The sequence below is a fragment of the Schistocerca gregaria genome, chromosome 2 (assembly GCF_023897955.1).
Source record: "Schistocerca gregaria isolate iqSchGreg1 chromosome 2, iqSchGreg1.2, whole genome shotgun sequence".
NCBI classification, from domain to species: domain Eukaryota; kingdom Metazoa; phylum Arthropoda; class Insecta; order Orthoptera; family Acrididae; genus Schistocerca; species Schistocerca gregaria.
Genome location: NC_064921.1, coordinates 422,687,180 through 422,702,150, shown reverse-complemented (window position 1 = coordinate 422,702,150; position 14,971 = coordinate 422,687,180). Strand labels below are relative to the sequence as shown.

General features: G+C 40.1%; 1 protein-coding gene across 4 annotated transcripts in view; it reads left to right on the top strand.

Moving 5' to 3' along the window:
- Nucleotides 1-4,811: 4,811 nt before the first annotated feature.
- LOC126336172 (uncharacterized) overlaps nucleotides 4,812-14,971 on the top strand; it is a 108,130-nt gene continuing 97,970 nt past the window's right edge. For 3 of the 4 annotated variants that reach the window (XR_007564905.1, XM_049999671.1, XM_049999670.1), the window contains exon 1: nucleotides 4,821-5,155. Coding sequence is in view for 3 of the 4 variants with exons in the window: in XM_049999671.1 (XP_049855628.1) it covers nucleotides 4,949-5,155 (207 nt within the window). In the remaining variant the exon portion in view is untranslated. Of the gene's footprint in view, nucleotides 5,156-14,971 lie in introns of all 4 variants that reach the window. The other variant, XM_049999669.1, reaches the window with a different exon arrangement.

The following is a 14,971-nucleotide window of genomic DNA, read 5'->3' as shown; positions in this document are numbered from 1 at the left end:
GTGGCCAAGCGGTACTAGGCGCTACAGTCTGGAACCGCGCGACCGCTACGGCCGCAGGTTCGAATCCTGCCTCGGGCATGGATGTATGTGATGTCCTTAGGTTAGTTAGGTTTAAGTAGTTCTAAGTTCTAGGGGACTGATGACCTCAGAAGTTAAGTCCCATAGTGCTCAGAGCCATTTGAACCATTTTGAACTCACTGTGTCACAAAACTCAAGTAGCTTAGGCCTACGGAAATAGATGTAGTATAACAGTGAACAGGAGCGGGAAATGATCATGAGAATACATACATTCTGCTCCTGGTTCTCTGAGTGGCCGAAAAGTTTTTATATTAAATAGTTTTGTGTAGCGACTTGGAGCTAGCTAATTAGAGGAGTCGGCCAGCAGTTCTCTTGGAGTTGGAGTGGCAAATCTATGTCTACATCTACATCGCTAGTCTTCAAATCACATTTAAGTGCCGGGCAGAGGATTCATTGAACCACCTTCACAATAATTCCCTATCATTGCAATCTCGTACAGAGCGCGGAAAAAACGAACACCTGTATCTTTCTATGCGAGCTCTGATTCTCGTTATTTTATCATTGTAATCGTTTCTCCATTTGTAGGTCGACTCAACAAAATATTTTCGCATTGGAAGGAGAAAGTTGGTGACTGAAATTTCGTGGGACGATTATGCCGCAACGAAGAACGCCTTTGTTTTAATGATGTCCACGTCAAATCCTGTATCGTTTCAGTGACACTCTCTTCCCTATTTCGCGATAATACAAAACGTGCTGACATTATTTGGACTTTCGCGATGTACTCCGTCTGGTAAGTATCCCACATCGCGCAGCAGCATTCTAAAAGAGGTCGGACAAGTGTAGTGTAGGCAGCCTCTTTAGTAGATCTGTTACATTTTCTAAATGTCTTGCCAACGAGACGCAGTCTTTCGTTAGCCTTCCCTATGACATTTTCTACATGTTCCTTCCAATTTAAGTAGTTCGAAATTGTAATTCCTAGGTATTTAGCGGAATTTACGGTCTTTAGATTTGACTGATTTATCGTGTAACCGAAGTTTAACATATTCCTTTTAGCACTCGCGTGGCTGACTTCATTCTTTTCGTTGTTTAGGGTAAATAGCCAATTTTTGCACCATACAGACACCTTTTGTAAATCGTTTTGCAATTTGTTTGATCTTCTGATGTCTTTACTAGTCTATAAACGACAGCATCATCTGCAAACGACCAAAAGCGGCTGCTCAGATTGTCTGCTAAACCTTTTATGTAGATAAGGAGCAGCGAATGGCCTATAACGCTACGTTGGGGAACGCCAGAAATCACATATGTTTCACTCCATGACTTTCCGTCAATTACTACGTGTGCCCTCTAGTGTGGGGTTAGAGTCTTAACATTTTGGAGTTCTGGAGTTAGTGATCCACAGGGTTACTATGCCAGCACATATAGTCTACAAAGCATTCGAAAGTCCGTTCCTGTTTGTGGACGCCGAATTCTGCTTTGGAACTTCCCTGCTTTTCTCAGCAAGTGCTGTGGATTACTGACCATGGATGTGTTGAGTAAAAAGAGGCCTCAGACCAGAGTGTCGAACAATTAGCTAGTTGGATGTGGTGTTTGCTAAAAGTGACAGAGTTGGCTAGTGTTAACTCATGTTGATAAATTCATTTTGTTTCCGTGGAAATATGAGAGTGATGTTTTACGTCTTTCTTTCCCTGTGCTGCTCAGTGGCCGTGGTTATAGCGACGCTGAAGACTTGGCGGCACAGAGTGGCGATGAGCGAATCAAACATGTTTGTTTCACAGAGCGGCGACAGTAGCGTACTAGTGACTTCGGCTGCGGTCGGGCAACGCCGGTAGCATTTGGCAGTCGTTGCGGGTAGCAGCGTCACTTCTGTTGCTGGCGCTTGTGTTTGTTTTGTTGTACTGTTGAGAAGCAGAAGCTTTTAATAGCGACTGTTTCCACTTGGCGTCCTTTATAGGACAACCGAAACAACTATTATCACAAATGATTCATTTTGGGCAAGACATGTGATGAGGTGGCACCAGAATTACATAGAAACTATAAGTACAGAGCGCATATCATTGATCTCTTACTTCTTTCACTGTCTGAAAACGAGAGGCGATAAAAAAGTTGAAGTAGCACAGCTGAGAAGCACATGCAAATAGTGTTTTTATTAGGTGGAAAAAAGTTTTCAAAACTTTTTCATTTGAATAGCTTCATTTAAAATTCTCTTAAAGTTTCGACCTGAAAATGCCTTACCTAGAACGCTCGATGTCTTCTGTATGTTGCTCATCGACACTCGGGGATCCTTGTAGCTCAATGGCAGTGCTGCGGAGAACACGTGCGTTTCACACTATCGTCAGCAAATTCTGGTGAAGTTTTTATTGACTTCGAAAATATGTTCCATTTAGCACTCATTATTCCAAAAGCACGCTCTGTTAATCTTTGTGGCTGGAAAAAACGTTTGCTGAAATATTCACTCCATGAATCTAAAATACATTGATTGTAATATTTAAAATGGCTTCACAAAGGGTATGCCTAACCTCCAATCAATTCAAAAGGCAATCAGACTGACTCATTTAATAGTGGAGAGTCTGGCGGTATATTCCGCTCCCCTTCTTTCATTAAGCGAAATGCAATACAAGAATAAAATCTACCACCTTCCCTTCTCACATACCACCAACATCGATTATAATGAATTTCCTCTCAGGATAGTGCGACTGAACAAAAATTTTTATAGCTATAAAACATTGTACCAGAATTTTCTGGACATTTTAAACGCATGTGTTTTCCGTCAACAACGCCGACTGCAGTTGGGACGTTCTGTATGTTTTGTGAATAATACAGTATTTTCTAAGAAAAAGGCATTCGCGTGTGTTGTGGCCGGGGCAATCCCAAATTTTGGTAATTGTCTCCACAATACTTGCAAAGATTGTGAATCCTATGTCAGAGCCACGCCTCGAAAGCTTCTCTTGATTCCTAGGAACTTGTAACAATTCTCGTTTCATCAGCAATCGATGGCCCTTAAAAACGACGCCATTTCACTGGAAAAATCTCTTGTAGCTTGAATGTTGGTTAGATATGGAAGTTTCGCCTATTAAGCAAATGGAAAAATATTCTCGTCTTAGGGTATTGTCATTTGCCAAGCTCTTGTTTTGATATCTCAAACCGCTTCTGAGACATGAGGAAAGCTAGAAAAATATCATTCTGGCTTTTTCGCTGTCGTGCGACTGTGGAACGAAGTGCTTCACATATGATCAACGTTCTCGAGACTGGCTGTAGGTAAGATATATCCTGTCCGGATCTCGTGGTCGTGCGGTAGCGTTCTCGCTTTCCACGCCCGGGTTCCCGGGTTCGATTCGCGGGTCAGGGATTTTCTCTGCCTCGTGATGGCTGAGTGTTGTGTGTTGTCCTTAGGTTAGTTAGGTTTAAGTAGTTCTAAGTTCTAGGGGACTGATGACCATAGATGTTAAGTCCCATAGTGCTCAGAGCCATTTGAACCATTTTGAAGAGATATATTCTTCTAAGTTTAAAGAATAATTTAGTATGTTAGCTATATTTCGTACACGGGAACTGGCCTAACATGCACCAAACGCAAATTCATAGCGACCCCAATTTTTAATGCAAACTTAAAGAAATTTTTGCAGTAGGTTACTTGATTTTGAAATATCACAATAACTATGACCACTAACGAAATGATAGGCAATTCATCATGAAGCTGAAGAGGAAAGCTATGAGATGCATGGAAGCCAAATTTTTTCGCAGAGTAATTTCTTTAAAATCGTTTGAAGGAGATTGCAGATCGGCCGGCTTGCACGTTTGCCGTCCACGCAATCTAGCGAACTTGCCGGCCGCCGCGCTGCTCCCTCTGCCCCACTGGAAGGGTGCCGAGCACCAAACTAGTATAAATTACTCTTGTAGTAACTCTTACTTCTTTAGTCTGGACTACTTGAATGCAGTTATACGTGACATGAAACCAGGCAGAGCTAATATAATTATTGGGTGCTATATAACTGAAGACTCATCTGGAAGAAAGGCACTTACTTCTGTTTGATGTTGATACAAACCGTATGTCCTATATGGTCTGATGCTTAGATTGGAGCTGGCAGGGATAAATAGAAGTTACCAATGTTCTAAGGTGAAATTAAAAGTTATTATGTGCAGTAGAAGTCACTAGATCTCCTAAGAATGATATCTATGCCGAAGTGGTCAACATACCTAATGATCGGTGCAGATATTCCGGATATAATTGCTGGTCACTTCATATTTCTCAGTGTTTAAGAACGTCTAGCAAAAAGTTAATCTACCCTTATGAGAGCAACGAGAATATGCCTGAATAAAGTAATAACGATATCGACCCTCTCTGCTGAAGTGGGGCCGAAACCAAAGTTGTTAATGTGCCTGCCATACACTTTTGTAGCATAAATTTCAAAAGCATAAAACACATAAAATTTTTATAAAAACTTTTAAAACTTGACACACTTGAAAATATATGGTAGCCATCCTTTGTACCGAGTGAAATGGGACAGTACCAAGACGCTGAATTTGTATTGAGAGTAGCCAGGAAATTTCAGTTCAACAATTCTGATTTACTTTTCCCGGGTTTCCCTATCATTTGAGGCAAATATCTGGCATTCAGCATTCAAAATTAGTCATACATGTGTTGAAAATAGCACAGAATAATACACAATAAGCGCGGCTTTCTCCACAGTAACAATATTGTAATCCGAATTGCGGCAATTGTACCTAAAACAGCAAGAAATGCAAGTTATTCTGAGAAATAATCAGCACTTATAGCGCTAATATAATTGAGATTCTGCGTAGGAACAAAACACTGTCTATTAACACACAAACTGTTACCCAAAGTTTCTCTCCTCTTTTCGTGCAATTTCTATGCAAAATTCACAGTATTTCTCCATAATCTGTTCAATAGCTTCCTTGGTCAATAATCTGTATTATGGAGTCACCGATGGAAGGCGAAGAGGAAGAATTATCCAATTTTCGCCGACAGTCACTGACCGTGACAAACACTGACGAAGAAGTCAGAGAGCTTCCCGTCTTACAAAGATTACAGTTTCCGTTAATCTGGGCCAGGCTGAGCACTGGAATTCGGATACAAGATCTCAAAGAGAATCAGTTTACCGATGCGATTTCCGTTATTAAGGTGAGTGATATAGCGACTAAACATATTCTTCCATCTTCGTTACAATGCCGGCTAGAAATTCCAGCGGTTTTTCATGGAATCTTAACTATAATGTACAATCGTGCAATGTCTTAAGTGATTATTTCAGTCAAAAAGACGTATTTCACGTTAATCTATTTACAAGTAAAATATATGTTGTAGAATAATGCCACTGACATCGTTTGAGGAAAAATTCGGGAGTGGCGCGCACGCTATAACCTTATGAGAACACATTTTGAGAAGCGGCAGCTACAGAATTAGAGTTCTACCACTAAAATATTCGACATGATTTAATTATTAGAAAATTTTGCTCTAAAAATGTTTAATGTCACGTAGATATCGATGTCTGAAGGCCCCAATTTTCGCGAAAGGATATGGCCGCGGCATTGTGGTGGTGGCAGTTGCAGGACTCGCCTGATTGTTCAAGGGAAGCATACAGGAGGGCTTGCAGATTTTTCGGAACACGGGTAATATCGATATGAGTCAAGTCTTTCGTCATTGATCCATCCTTCTGGTTCCTACTTTGCGTTTTAGCTCAGATAGGATGTTATTAATCACACTTTTTTCTTCCAAGGATTCACATTGTTATGATCCCAAGTAAACAGCGTTGAATGTGTGTGTGTGCGTGTGTGTTTTGAAAAACCTTAGCAGACGCCCAAAACCAATTAAAACACATGGGCATACGTTACATACATATACGTTTATATAGTATGGAGATATAGAAAAGAAGTATATATACCACTAGCACTAAAAATATCCTTTTTTTTAGAAATATATGAGAAATATTGGCTGGGACTAAGCAATGGGTGATGTTGACTGGTTACCTAAGATGGCAGAACTAATAACTGGACGGTGGTGCAGTGAAATATATTTGGTTGGTTCATAAGTTCGTTGCGTTTTTATTTTGCATGTTGGTATTACGTTTACTATGGTCCTTTTTTTCGGTTGCCATTCTTTATTTGTAGTTCACTGTTTCTATGTGAGTTTACATATCTCATTTTGAAAGTGAGTGGTGCTGTGGACGCTATAAAATGGAACATTTCCGACATATTCTTCTGTTTGAGTTCAGTAGAGAGGTGCGAGCAGCTGAGGCAGCCAGAAACACTTGCGCTGTTTATGGGGGATAATTCCACTAGACAGAGCATGGCAAGAAAATGGTTTTCTTGGTCTAAGGAGGTTCGTTTTGACGTTAATGACTCTCCTCGTCCAGTGAGAAATCGACAGCGTTAAAATAGGATGTGCTTTATACAACTCGACAGAAAATTATGAAGCCTTATATTTTCTACCTAAGGAGGCAACCATCTATTACGTGGAAGCCATCGCAGTTAGAGAAGCACAAAAGTGTAGCAGATCTTGCAGACAAAGCAGTATGGCGATGTTAACAGATTCCCTGAGTGTACTAAAGAGCCTTAAAAACCCAAAATGGAACAAAGGTGTGTCTCCTGTAATTATAGACATTATGAAAGAAGTCGTTACAAGTCAGCAAGCAGGAATAGTAACATATTTCTTGTGGATTCTAGGTACAGTGGCATCTTTCATAATGAAATAGTATACAGCATAGTGAAGCGGGCAATGAAATGAGGTGAAATCCTAAATGTGAGACTTATTTGCGGAGATATGCTGAACTTCATCAATGAAAAAGCAAGGAACAACAGGCAAATGCAATAGGATACGGCCAAGACATCAAAATGAGTACCGTATGGTAGCTGCAAGCTGAAATAGCGTTATCCTCTGGTTTAGTGATTGGAACAGGAGCAGATGATTAATATTAACGATTATGAACATGCGCTAAAATCATGGCAAATTCCCAAACCACTTGTTCTGAATAGGATTGAAGGAATCTTCACTGTGAGATTTACGCAGTAAAGAAGGAGCGTGAATCACCTACTGGTCTCGTTGACCAAATACAAGACACAACAAAAGTCCTTTATTGGCGCAGTTGGTAAAGCGAAGATACCTCTACCGATGTCGGCCGCACTGTTGTTGTCAACCCAAGAGAGTGCACTAATTTTAAATGTGATGTTTAACTACTTAAATATGTGTGACATCTCTCTAGACACACTACGTACATGATGTGTGGGTTTCTGTATGTTATGGTTTCTTTTTTTATTATTGTGGTGTAATTGCTTTACGAGTAGTTTATAATAGTCACATGTATCAACCATTTATTCATATCTGTAATACTTTTGTAAATAGCAATTCATGGCGTGTATAGAAGAATAACCATTATGAAAGATATTTTGTAAATGTGGTGGCTGGCTGTATGGCGATGGCAAATACCAATAATAAAGAAAGAGAGACGTACAGAAAGATCTTCTGGGCTTGATGAAGATCATGTAAACGCAACATGCAGTAACATACTGTCGCCATATCCTCCACCCAGCCGTTTCTACTCTACACTTCCTGTCATCTCCTCCCATTCCCATCTTTCTTCCTCTTTATTTGCTGCCCTCTGCCAACACACCTGCTCATCTTTTCCTGCTCTCTCCTTTTTTTGCTCCTTTTTGCCCGACTTCCTGCCCAACAACCTCCTGACGCTGCACATGTTGGCATTCCAGTCTCTACACACTTCACCAGACAGCATTCAACTCTCTCCCCACCCATTCACTACTATCACTTCCCCGTCCCCTCCAGATTGTTGCTTACATCCAATGTGATAGTTGCATTCTGGCCTGAGATGCTGGAGGCGACAGTCATGTTCGAATGAGGTTGTTTGCTTGTGTGTATGATTGGTGTTTGTTTCCTTTTTGCTGATGAATGCTGTGGCCAAAAGCTCTATGTAAGTGCTCTTAATTGTGCCCATCTGTAATTTAACGTGTCTACTTTACAGTAAGTAGCAATTCATCTGTTCCTACAGTGTTGATATTCCTAACTGGAGTTTCCATTACTTGATTCATCTCCATCTGAGTTTTTTAAGAGTGGTTTGATGGCAATATCCCATCCAAAATCCAAAATAAGGGCTCATGTATTGACTCCTGTGGGCAGCCTTTTGTGATTTTCTTTAAAACCAGTTGGTATCGTGCTCACAATTCTAAAATTCTATGGTGACAGTAATGAAATACGCTGTAATGTAGGGCAAGTGGAAGTTGCATTTCTCTTTAGCTTCCAAATAGCATAGGCCATCAAAGGTTCTCAAAAGTTCCAGTGATGTCAATATTCTTCTTCTTCTTTTTCTGTGCCTGTGTCCTACATTGGTGCAGTTTTGGTATGGTTACTACAGATGTGACGTGGTTACTTCTAAGGGGTAGCAGAATGACCCTCCTGTTGCCATCCCATTACCTCCCAGAAGGGGATTTGTGTACCCCACCCATCTGCGTGATGTGTTCTTCATGTGGAAGTTAGTGGAAGTGTTCTGATTGTTTCCAAATCAAAAACTGTGGCAGGACATTGGTATCAGCCCAGTATTCAGCTAGAGAGATGTGAGAACTCACCTAAAACCACATCCGGACTGGCTGGCACACCGAACCTTGTCATTCGTCTGATAGATGGATTTGTTCCAGGACCAGCACACCTCACCATCCGGAAACAGTGCTTTAACATGCATAGCTGTCTCGGGTGGTGATGCCAATTAATATTGCATGTTTTGTACTATCTCAAATGCTTGATTGACTGCATTGTTATTGATTTTTGTAACCTGAAACCATATTGGTGTGGACTGATGATGAGGAGATGCTTGGGTGATTGTAGTCCCTCACCACAGCAACCTCTCTTGCACTTTAGACAGTGTGTTTAAGAAGCCAGATTGGCTTGTATGTCTTGTGGTCAGTCGAGCCCTCTCCTCATTTTTTAATGATCACTGCATTTTCTGACCCCTATACAGAAAGTATTTATTCTTGTTGAAAGGCATCATTAAGTAAGTTTGTCATAAAAGAGATAATCTGTAGTACGACAATTTTATGGTTTCAGAATGTACTCCATCTGGGCTTGGAGCATTCCTGTTTTTAAGTTTCATGATTGCCAGTGCAGCCTCCTCCTATGCAAATGGGGTGGTGGGTCCATCATTTTAATAAATAATATTTCTCTCTGAAGGTTCATGTGTCGATGTTGGTCATATGTACTATCATTGCCCAGAAGAAGCTTGTTTAAACAGATATGCAACCAAGCATCTCCAGCCCTGTTTCGTAGTACTGTCTGTTGGCTTTAGTGCTGACAATACCATTGGTGTCTTAATTCTCCCCATCTGTAATTTAAAAGGTGCACCTCGTATGTTATTTTCTGACAAAAATGTTCCAATAGTCCTCCGTTGTCTTTTGTAGTTTTTGTATTGTTGTTTGGCATCACGATACAATTGCAGTCTGAGCTTTTCTTCTTGTGCTTTCATTGCTCTTTCATAGCATTGTCTCATATCATGTGACTTTGTTCTTAGCCTCATCAGCACTGTAGACCATTCCGTTTTTGTCTGTTTTTGTGGAAGTGCAGAAATTTGGGCCCTTCATAGCAAATTTTAATTATTGTGTGTGCTCTGTAGTCATGCTGCCATGCGTAATAGATAACAGGAAGTCTTCAGTTGTGTCCCTTAGCATATGCCAGTTATCCCTGAGTGTTTGTATATGTGTTTGTGTGCGTAGCTGTTTGTATAACTGTTGCATTGTGACCATTGGTTGTTGCATTGTTGAAAACTTTCCAATTAGTAATGTGTTTTACAGATGTTCCATTAGCTAGAGAGATATCTATGTTGTTAGTATCTCTTGCATATCCACAATATTCCAGTGCTTGCTGTGCCTTATTTAGCACAAAAAGGCTACACTCATTTATTGTGTCTACTATTGTTTGCTCACGGATGTCTGTACTGTCAGCATGCCATTATGTTGAGCAGGCATTTATGTCTGTGAGTGTAAGTAATTTTTTGCCTGTGGAGAAACATACTACCTCTTTTATTAAGTCTGCAAATGGTTTGATGTCATATGACTACAGTATGTATACTGATGAAATTACCTATGTTTCCCTTCCCTGTGTGATTTAAACTTTTGCGATATGTTCTGTGCAGAGATGAGTAATGGGTCAATGTGATGTGTGTGTTTGCCACCACAGTTGCTGCTCTGGCTTTTTTTGCTTCTGTGGTTATCATACAGTACGTTGGGAGAGCAGGTATTCTGCCAAGAAGAGTATAAGGTTCCTGTAGGTAGATGACATCCACCTGTACTTTGTTCATCAGCTTGCGAGCATTAACCATAGTAATCCTCTAACAGTTTAATTGTATGGTATTCATAATGGGCATCTAGTATATCCAAAGGCTTGCTGGGATCAAAATAGATCCGTCAGGTGCTTTCATGAATCCTTGTAAACTTTCCCCCTTCCTATACGTGCCATTCCCATGAGATTTCAGAGTTCAAATTTGTCAGAAGGGAGACAAGTAGCATATTTTGTATCCATTGGGATGATTGAGTTATGTCTCTAAGTATGGAATGTATCTTTGTCTTCCCACTGCTTAGATGCAGTTTTGCCTCAATGCCCTCATAGTCTGTTATGTTTCTTTTGTTATGTTCACGTTTTTTGTTAGTGTTTAGTGATGTGTCATGGTGTTTGTGAGTTTTTGTTGTTGTGTAACTGTGGATTTTATGTTTTTGTTAGATGATGATTGTTGGATACTTTCTACATAGACTATTGGTGTTTCTGATAAATTTTTATTTTTGACAGGCTATTTGTCCTCTTTAGTTTCTTCCTTTAAGAGGTCATCTTCTTCCTGATGTGTTTTGTAGGTATTTGTCACAGGTCCTTGTATATTTGAGTTGTGAGTGCTCACTCCGTAGATGAAGCATACTGGTTTCATTTACAACCTTCGTTTACTGGTGGCACATTCAGTTCCTGATACTTTGTGGCTTTGGATACTTGTTTCGAGTTTTGTATTCATTTGCATATAACATTCTTGTGTAACTGAATGTATTGATGTTTCATGTGTCCATGAGCATGTACTGTGTGAGTTTGTATTTCTCTCAGAAACCTTTGTTTGTCAAAATTGTATGGTTTAGTATGTTTATTGTTGTCCTTGCAGAAGCCATCTGTTTTCAGCTCCTCCATTCTCAGTAGGATTGCAGTTTGCAAGGTCGTCCACTGGAACATACCATGTTTGAGTTGCCTGGATATACTGTGGTCTGTGGCATACAAGCATCATCATTATGGTCGGTGATATGAAAGATCTATTCTCCACTATTTCACGTGACAAAAGTGAAGGTGTTGTTTCTGTTTCGATGTCCAAGGTTTTCAGTAGCTCTGTTATCTGTCTCCAAGCTACTAGACTCTGCAAATCTCCTGTTCTGGTAAATAGTGATTTGTATTTGTACCTATTGTCCTTAAATGTTTTAACATCTCTTCCAGTATTGGGAGAGGGCCGTGTTATGTAGTTCATACTGCTTTATTCCATGTTAGTGAATATTGTAAGTGATATTGTGTTCTGAGCACTTAATTTGTCTCCTATTCAGCTGTTTGTAGGTTGGGCATTTGGTTTCTCCAGCTTTGTTGCAAACTCTGTTATGTTATTTACATGGGATGCCGCCAGTAGCTACCTCCTTATCACAGTCTGCCTTTCTATAACCCAGCTCTGGACACTTGCAGCAGACTTGTTGATTGCCACAGCATTTTGGGAAATGGCCTAGCCTCCAGCAATTGAAGTTCTTCTGTACATATACTTTAATTTTAATGCTCAGTGCTTAAAATTGTGTTAAACTCTGTCTCTGTAGTAACAAGAGACAAACTCCCAGAGTAAATTCAATAATATTATTGACTGCATGTTTCTCTTTTGATCATTTCTTAAATTCTATGTTTACTTCTTCACTAAATCCTTCCTTTGAAATGTATTCACTTAGATTTGTCTTGTACAGTTCATCAAGGAAATCTTGATCTGTTACATGTCATTCAGCTGTGCTGTGTATGCTGTGATTTTTCTCTTATTGTCCTGTGTCCCCGCTCCAGAATTACTGTATTAGCTGTCAATCTAATGACAGCAACTTTGGCCTTGGTTTTTCTTGTGTTGATTGTCTTTTGTCTTTGTTATGGTTTACCATTCCCTTACAACATTAGCATCTTCATTGTTTACTGAACGCACATTCTTTTGCTTTGACTTACATGATCCATTATTCTTCAACCTTACTTCTTGGCTTTCCTGTTGTACCACCAGCAACTATGACTGCCTCAAGAGCCAGCAGGGTAGGCCTGTTTACTGTCCTTAGCTCATGGTTTTCTTCTTCTAGGTTAGTTACTTTCTACTTCCTCTTCCAAGTGCTTTATGGGGGTGGATTTTGGGGGGGGGGGGGGGGGGCATTGGCAACAGTGTGTGATTTTTGTGAGTGATGGCTTTCTTTTTGTAGCTCACCATTCTGACCTTCCACTTTCGCTGGTGTGAGTGAAAGCACCTGTATTTTATTCTTTATGATGACTGATATCACTGTGCAACTTTTTTTAATGTCTTAATTCATTTTACAGTTTGGCAAGGACAATGTCAACTATAGCAAATTTGTCAGCAGCAGATGTATGTGAATGTTTTGCAGGTTATGTATTTAGCAGACAAATAACACATATTATAAGTTCCTGCCCAATCTGGCAGCACACAGAAAAAAATGGAAAATAATTTATTTGTAAGTTTTTGTAGAAGGTAATCTCTAAAAAAAATTATAAATCTGCAGGTTCATTCCTTAAATTGTACATAAACCTGAGGTCAGTAATTAGGATTATTTGTGTTATTTTATGATATTGCCTGTGGTAAGCACATGCACTCCCCCCATGAACCATGGACCTTGCCGTTGGTGGGGAGGCTTGCGTGCCTCAGCGATACAGATAGCCATACCTTAGGCGCAACCACAATGGAGGGATATCTGTTGAGAGGCCAGACAAACGTGTGGTTCCTGAAGAGAGGCAGCAGCCTTTTCAGTAGTTGCAAGGGCAACAGTCTGGATGATTGACTGATCTGGCCTTGTAACAATAACCAAAATGGCTTTGCTGTGCTAGTACTGCGAACGGCTGAAAGCAAGGAGAAACTATGGCTGTAATTTTTCCCGAGGGCATGCAGATTTACTGTATGATTAAATGATGATGGAATCTTCTTGGGCAAAATATTCTGGAGGTAAAATAGTCCCCCATTCGGATCTCCGGGCGTGGACTACTCAAGAGGATGTCGTTATCAGGAGAAAGAAAACTGGCGTTCTACGGATCGGAGTGTGGAATGTCAGATCCCTTAATCGGGCAGGTAGGTTAGAAAACTTAAAAAGGGAAATGGATAGGTTAAAGTTAGATATAGTGGGAATTAGGGAAGTTCAGTGGCAGGAGGAACAAGACTTCTGGTCAGGTGACTACAGGGTTATAAACACAAAATCAAATAGGGGTAATGCAGGAGTCGGTTTAATAATGATTAGGAAAATAGGAATGCGGGTAAGCAACTATAAACAGCATAGTGAACACATTATAGTGGCCAAGATAGATACGAAGCCCACACCTACTACAGTAGTACAAGTTTATATGCCAACTAGCTCTGCAGATGACGAAGAAATTGAAGAAATGTATGATGAAATAAAAGAAATTATTCAGATAGTGAAGGGAGACGAAAATTTATAAGTCATGGATGACTGGAATTCGAGTGTAGGAAAAGGGAGAGAAGGAAACGTAGTAGGTGAATATGGATTGGGGCTAAGAAATGAAAGACGATGCCTCCTGGTAGAATTTTGCACAGAGCATAACTTAATCATAGCTAACACTTGGTTTAAGAATCATGAAAGAAGGTTGTATACATGGAAGAACCCTGGAGATACTAAAGGTATCAGATAGATTATATAATGGTAAGACAGAGATTTAGGAACCAGGTTTTAAATTGTAAGACATTTCCAGGGGCAGATGTGGACTCTGACCACAATCTATTGGTTATGACCTGTAGATTAAAACTGAAGAAACTGCAAAAAGGTGGAAAATTAAGGAGATGGGACCTGGATAAACTGAAAGAACCAGAGGTTGTACAGCGTTTCAGGGAGAGCATAAGGGAACAATTGACAGGAATGGGGGAAAGAAATACAGTAGAAGAAGAATGGGTAGCTTTGAGGGATGAAGTAGTGAAGGCAGCAGAGGATCAAGTAGGTAAAAAGATGAGGGCTAGTAGAAATCCTTGGGCAACAGAAGAAATATTGAATTTAATTAATGAAAGGGGAAAATATAAAAATGCAGTAAATGAAGCAGGCAAAAAGGAATACAAATGTCTCAAAAATAAGATCGACAGGAAGTGCAAAATGACTAAGCAAGGATGGCTAGAGGACAAATGTAAGGATGTAGAGTCGCATATCACTATGGCTAAGATAGATACTGCCTACAGGAAAATTAAAGAGACCTTTGGAGAAAAGAGAACCACTTGTATGAATATCAAGAGCTCAGATGGAAACCCAGTTCTAAGCAAAGAAGGGAAAGCAGAAAGGTGGAAGGAGTATATAGAGGGTCTATACAAGGGCAATGTACTTGAGGACAATATTATGGAAATGGAAGAGAATGTAGGTCAAGATGAAATGGGAGACATGATATTGCGTGAAGAGTTTGACAGAGCGCTGAAAGACCTGAGTCGAAACAAGGCCCCTGCAGTAGACCACATTCCATTGGAACTACTGACGGCCTTGGGAGAGCCAGTCCTAACAAAACTCTACCATTCAGTGAGCAAGATGTATGAAACAGGCGAAATAGCCTCATACTTCAAGAAGAATATAATGATTCCAATCCCAAAGAAAGCAGGTGTTGACAGATGTGAAAATTACCGAACAATCAGTTTAATAAGCCACAGCTGCAAAATACTAACACGAATTCTTTACCAATGAATGGAAAACTAGTAGAAGC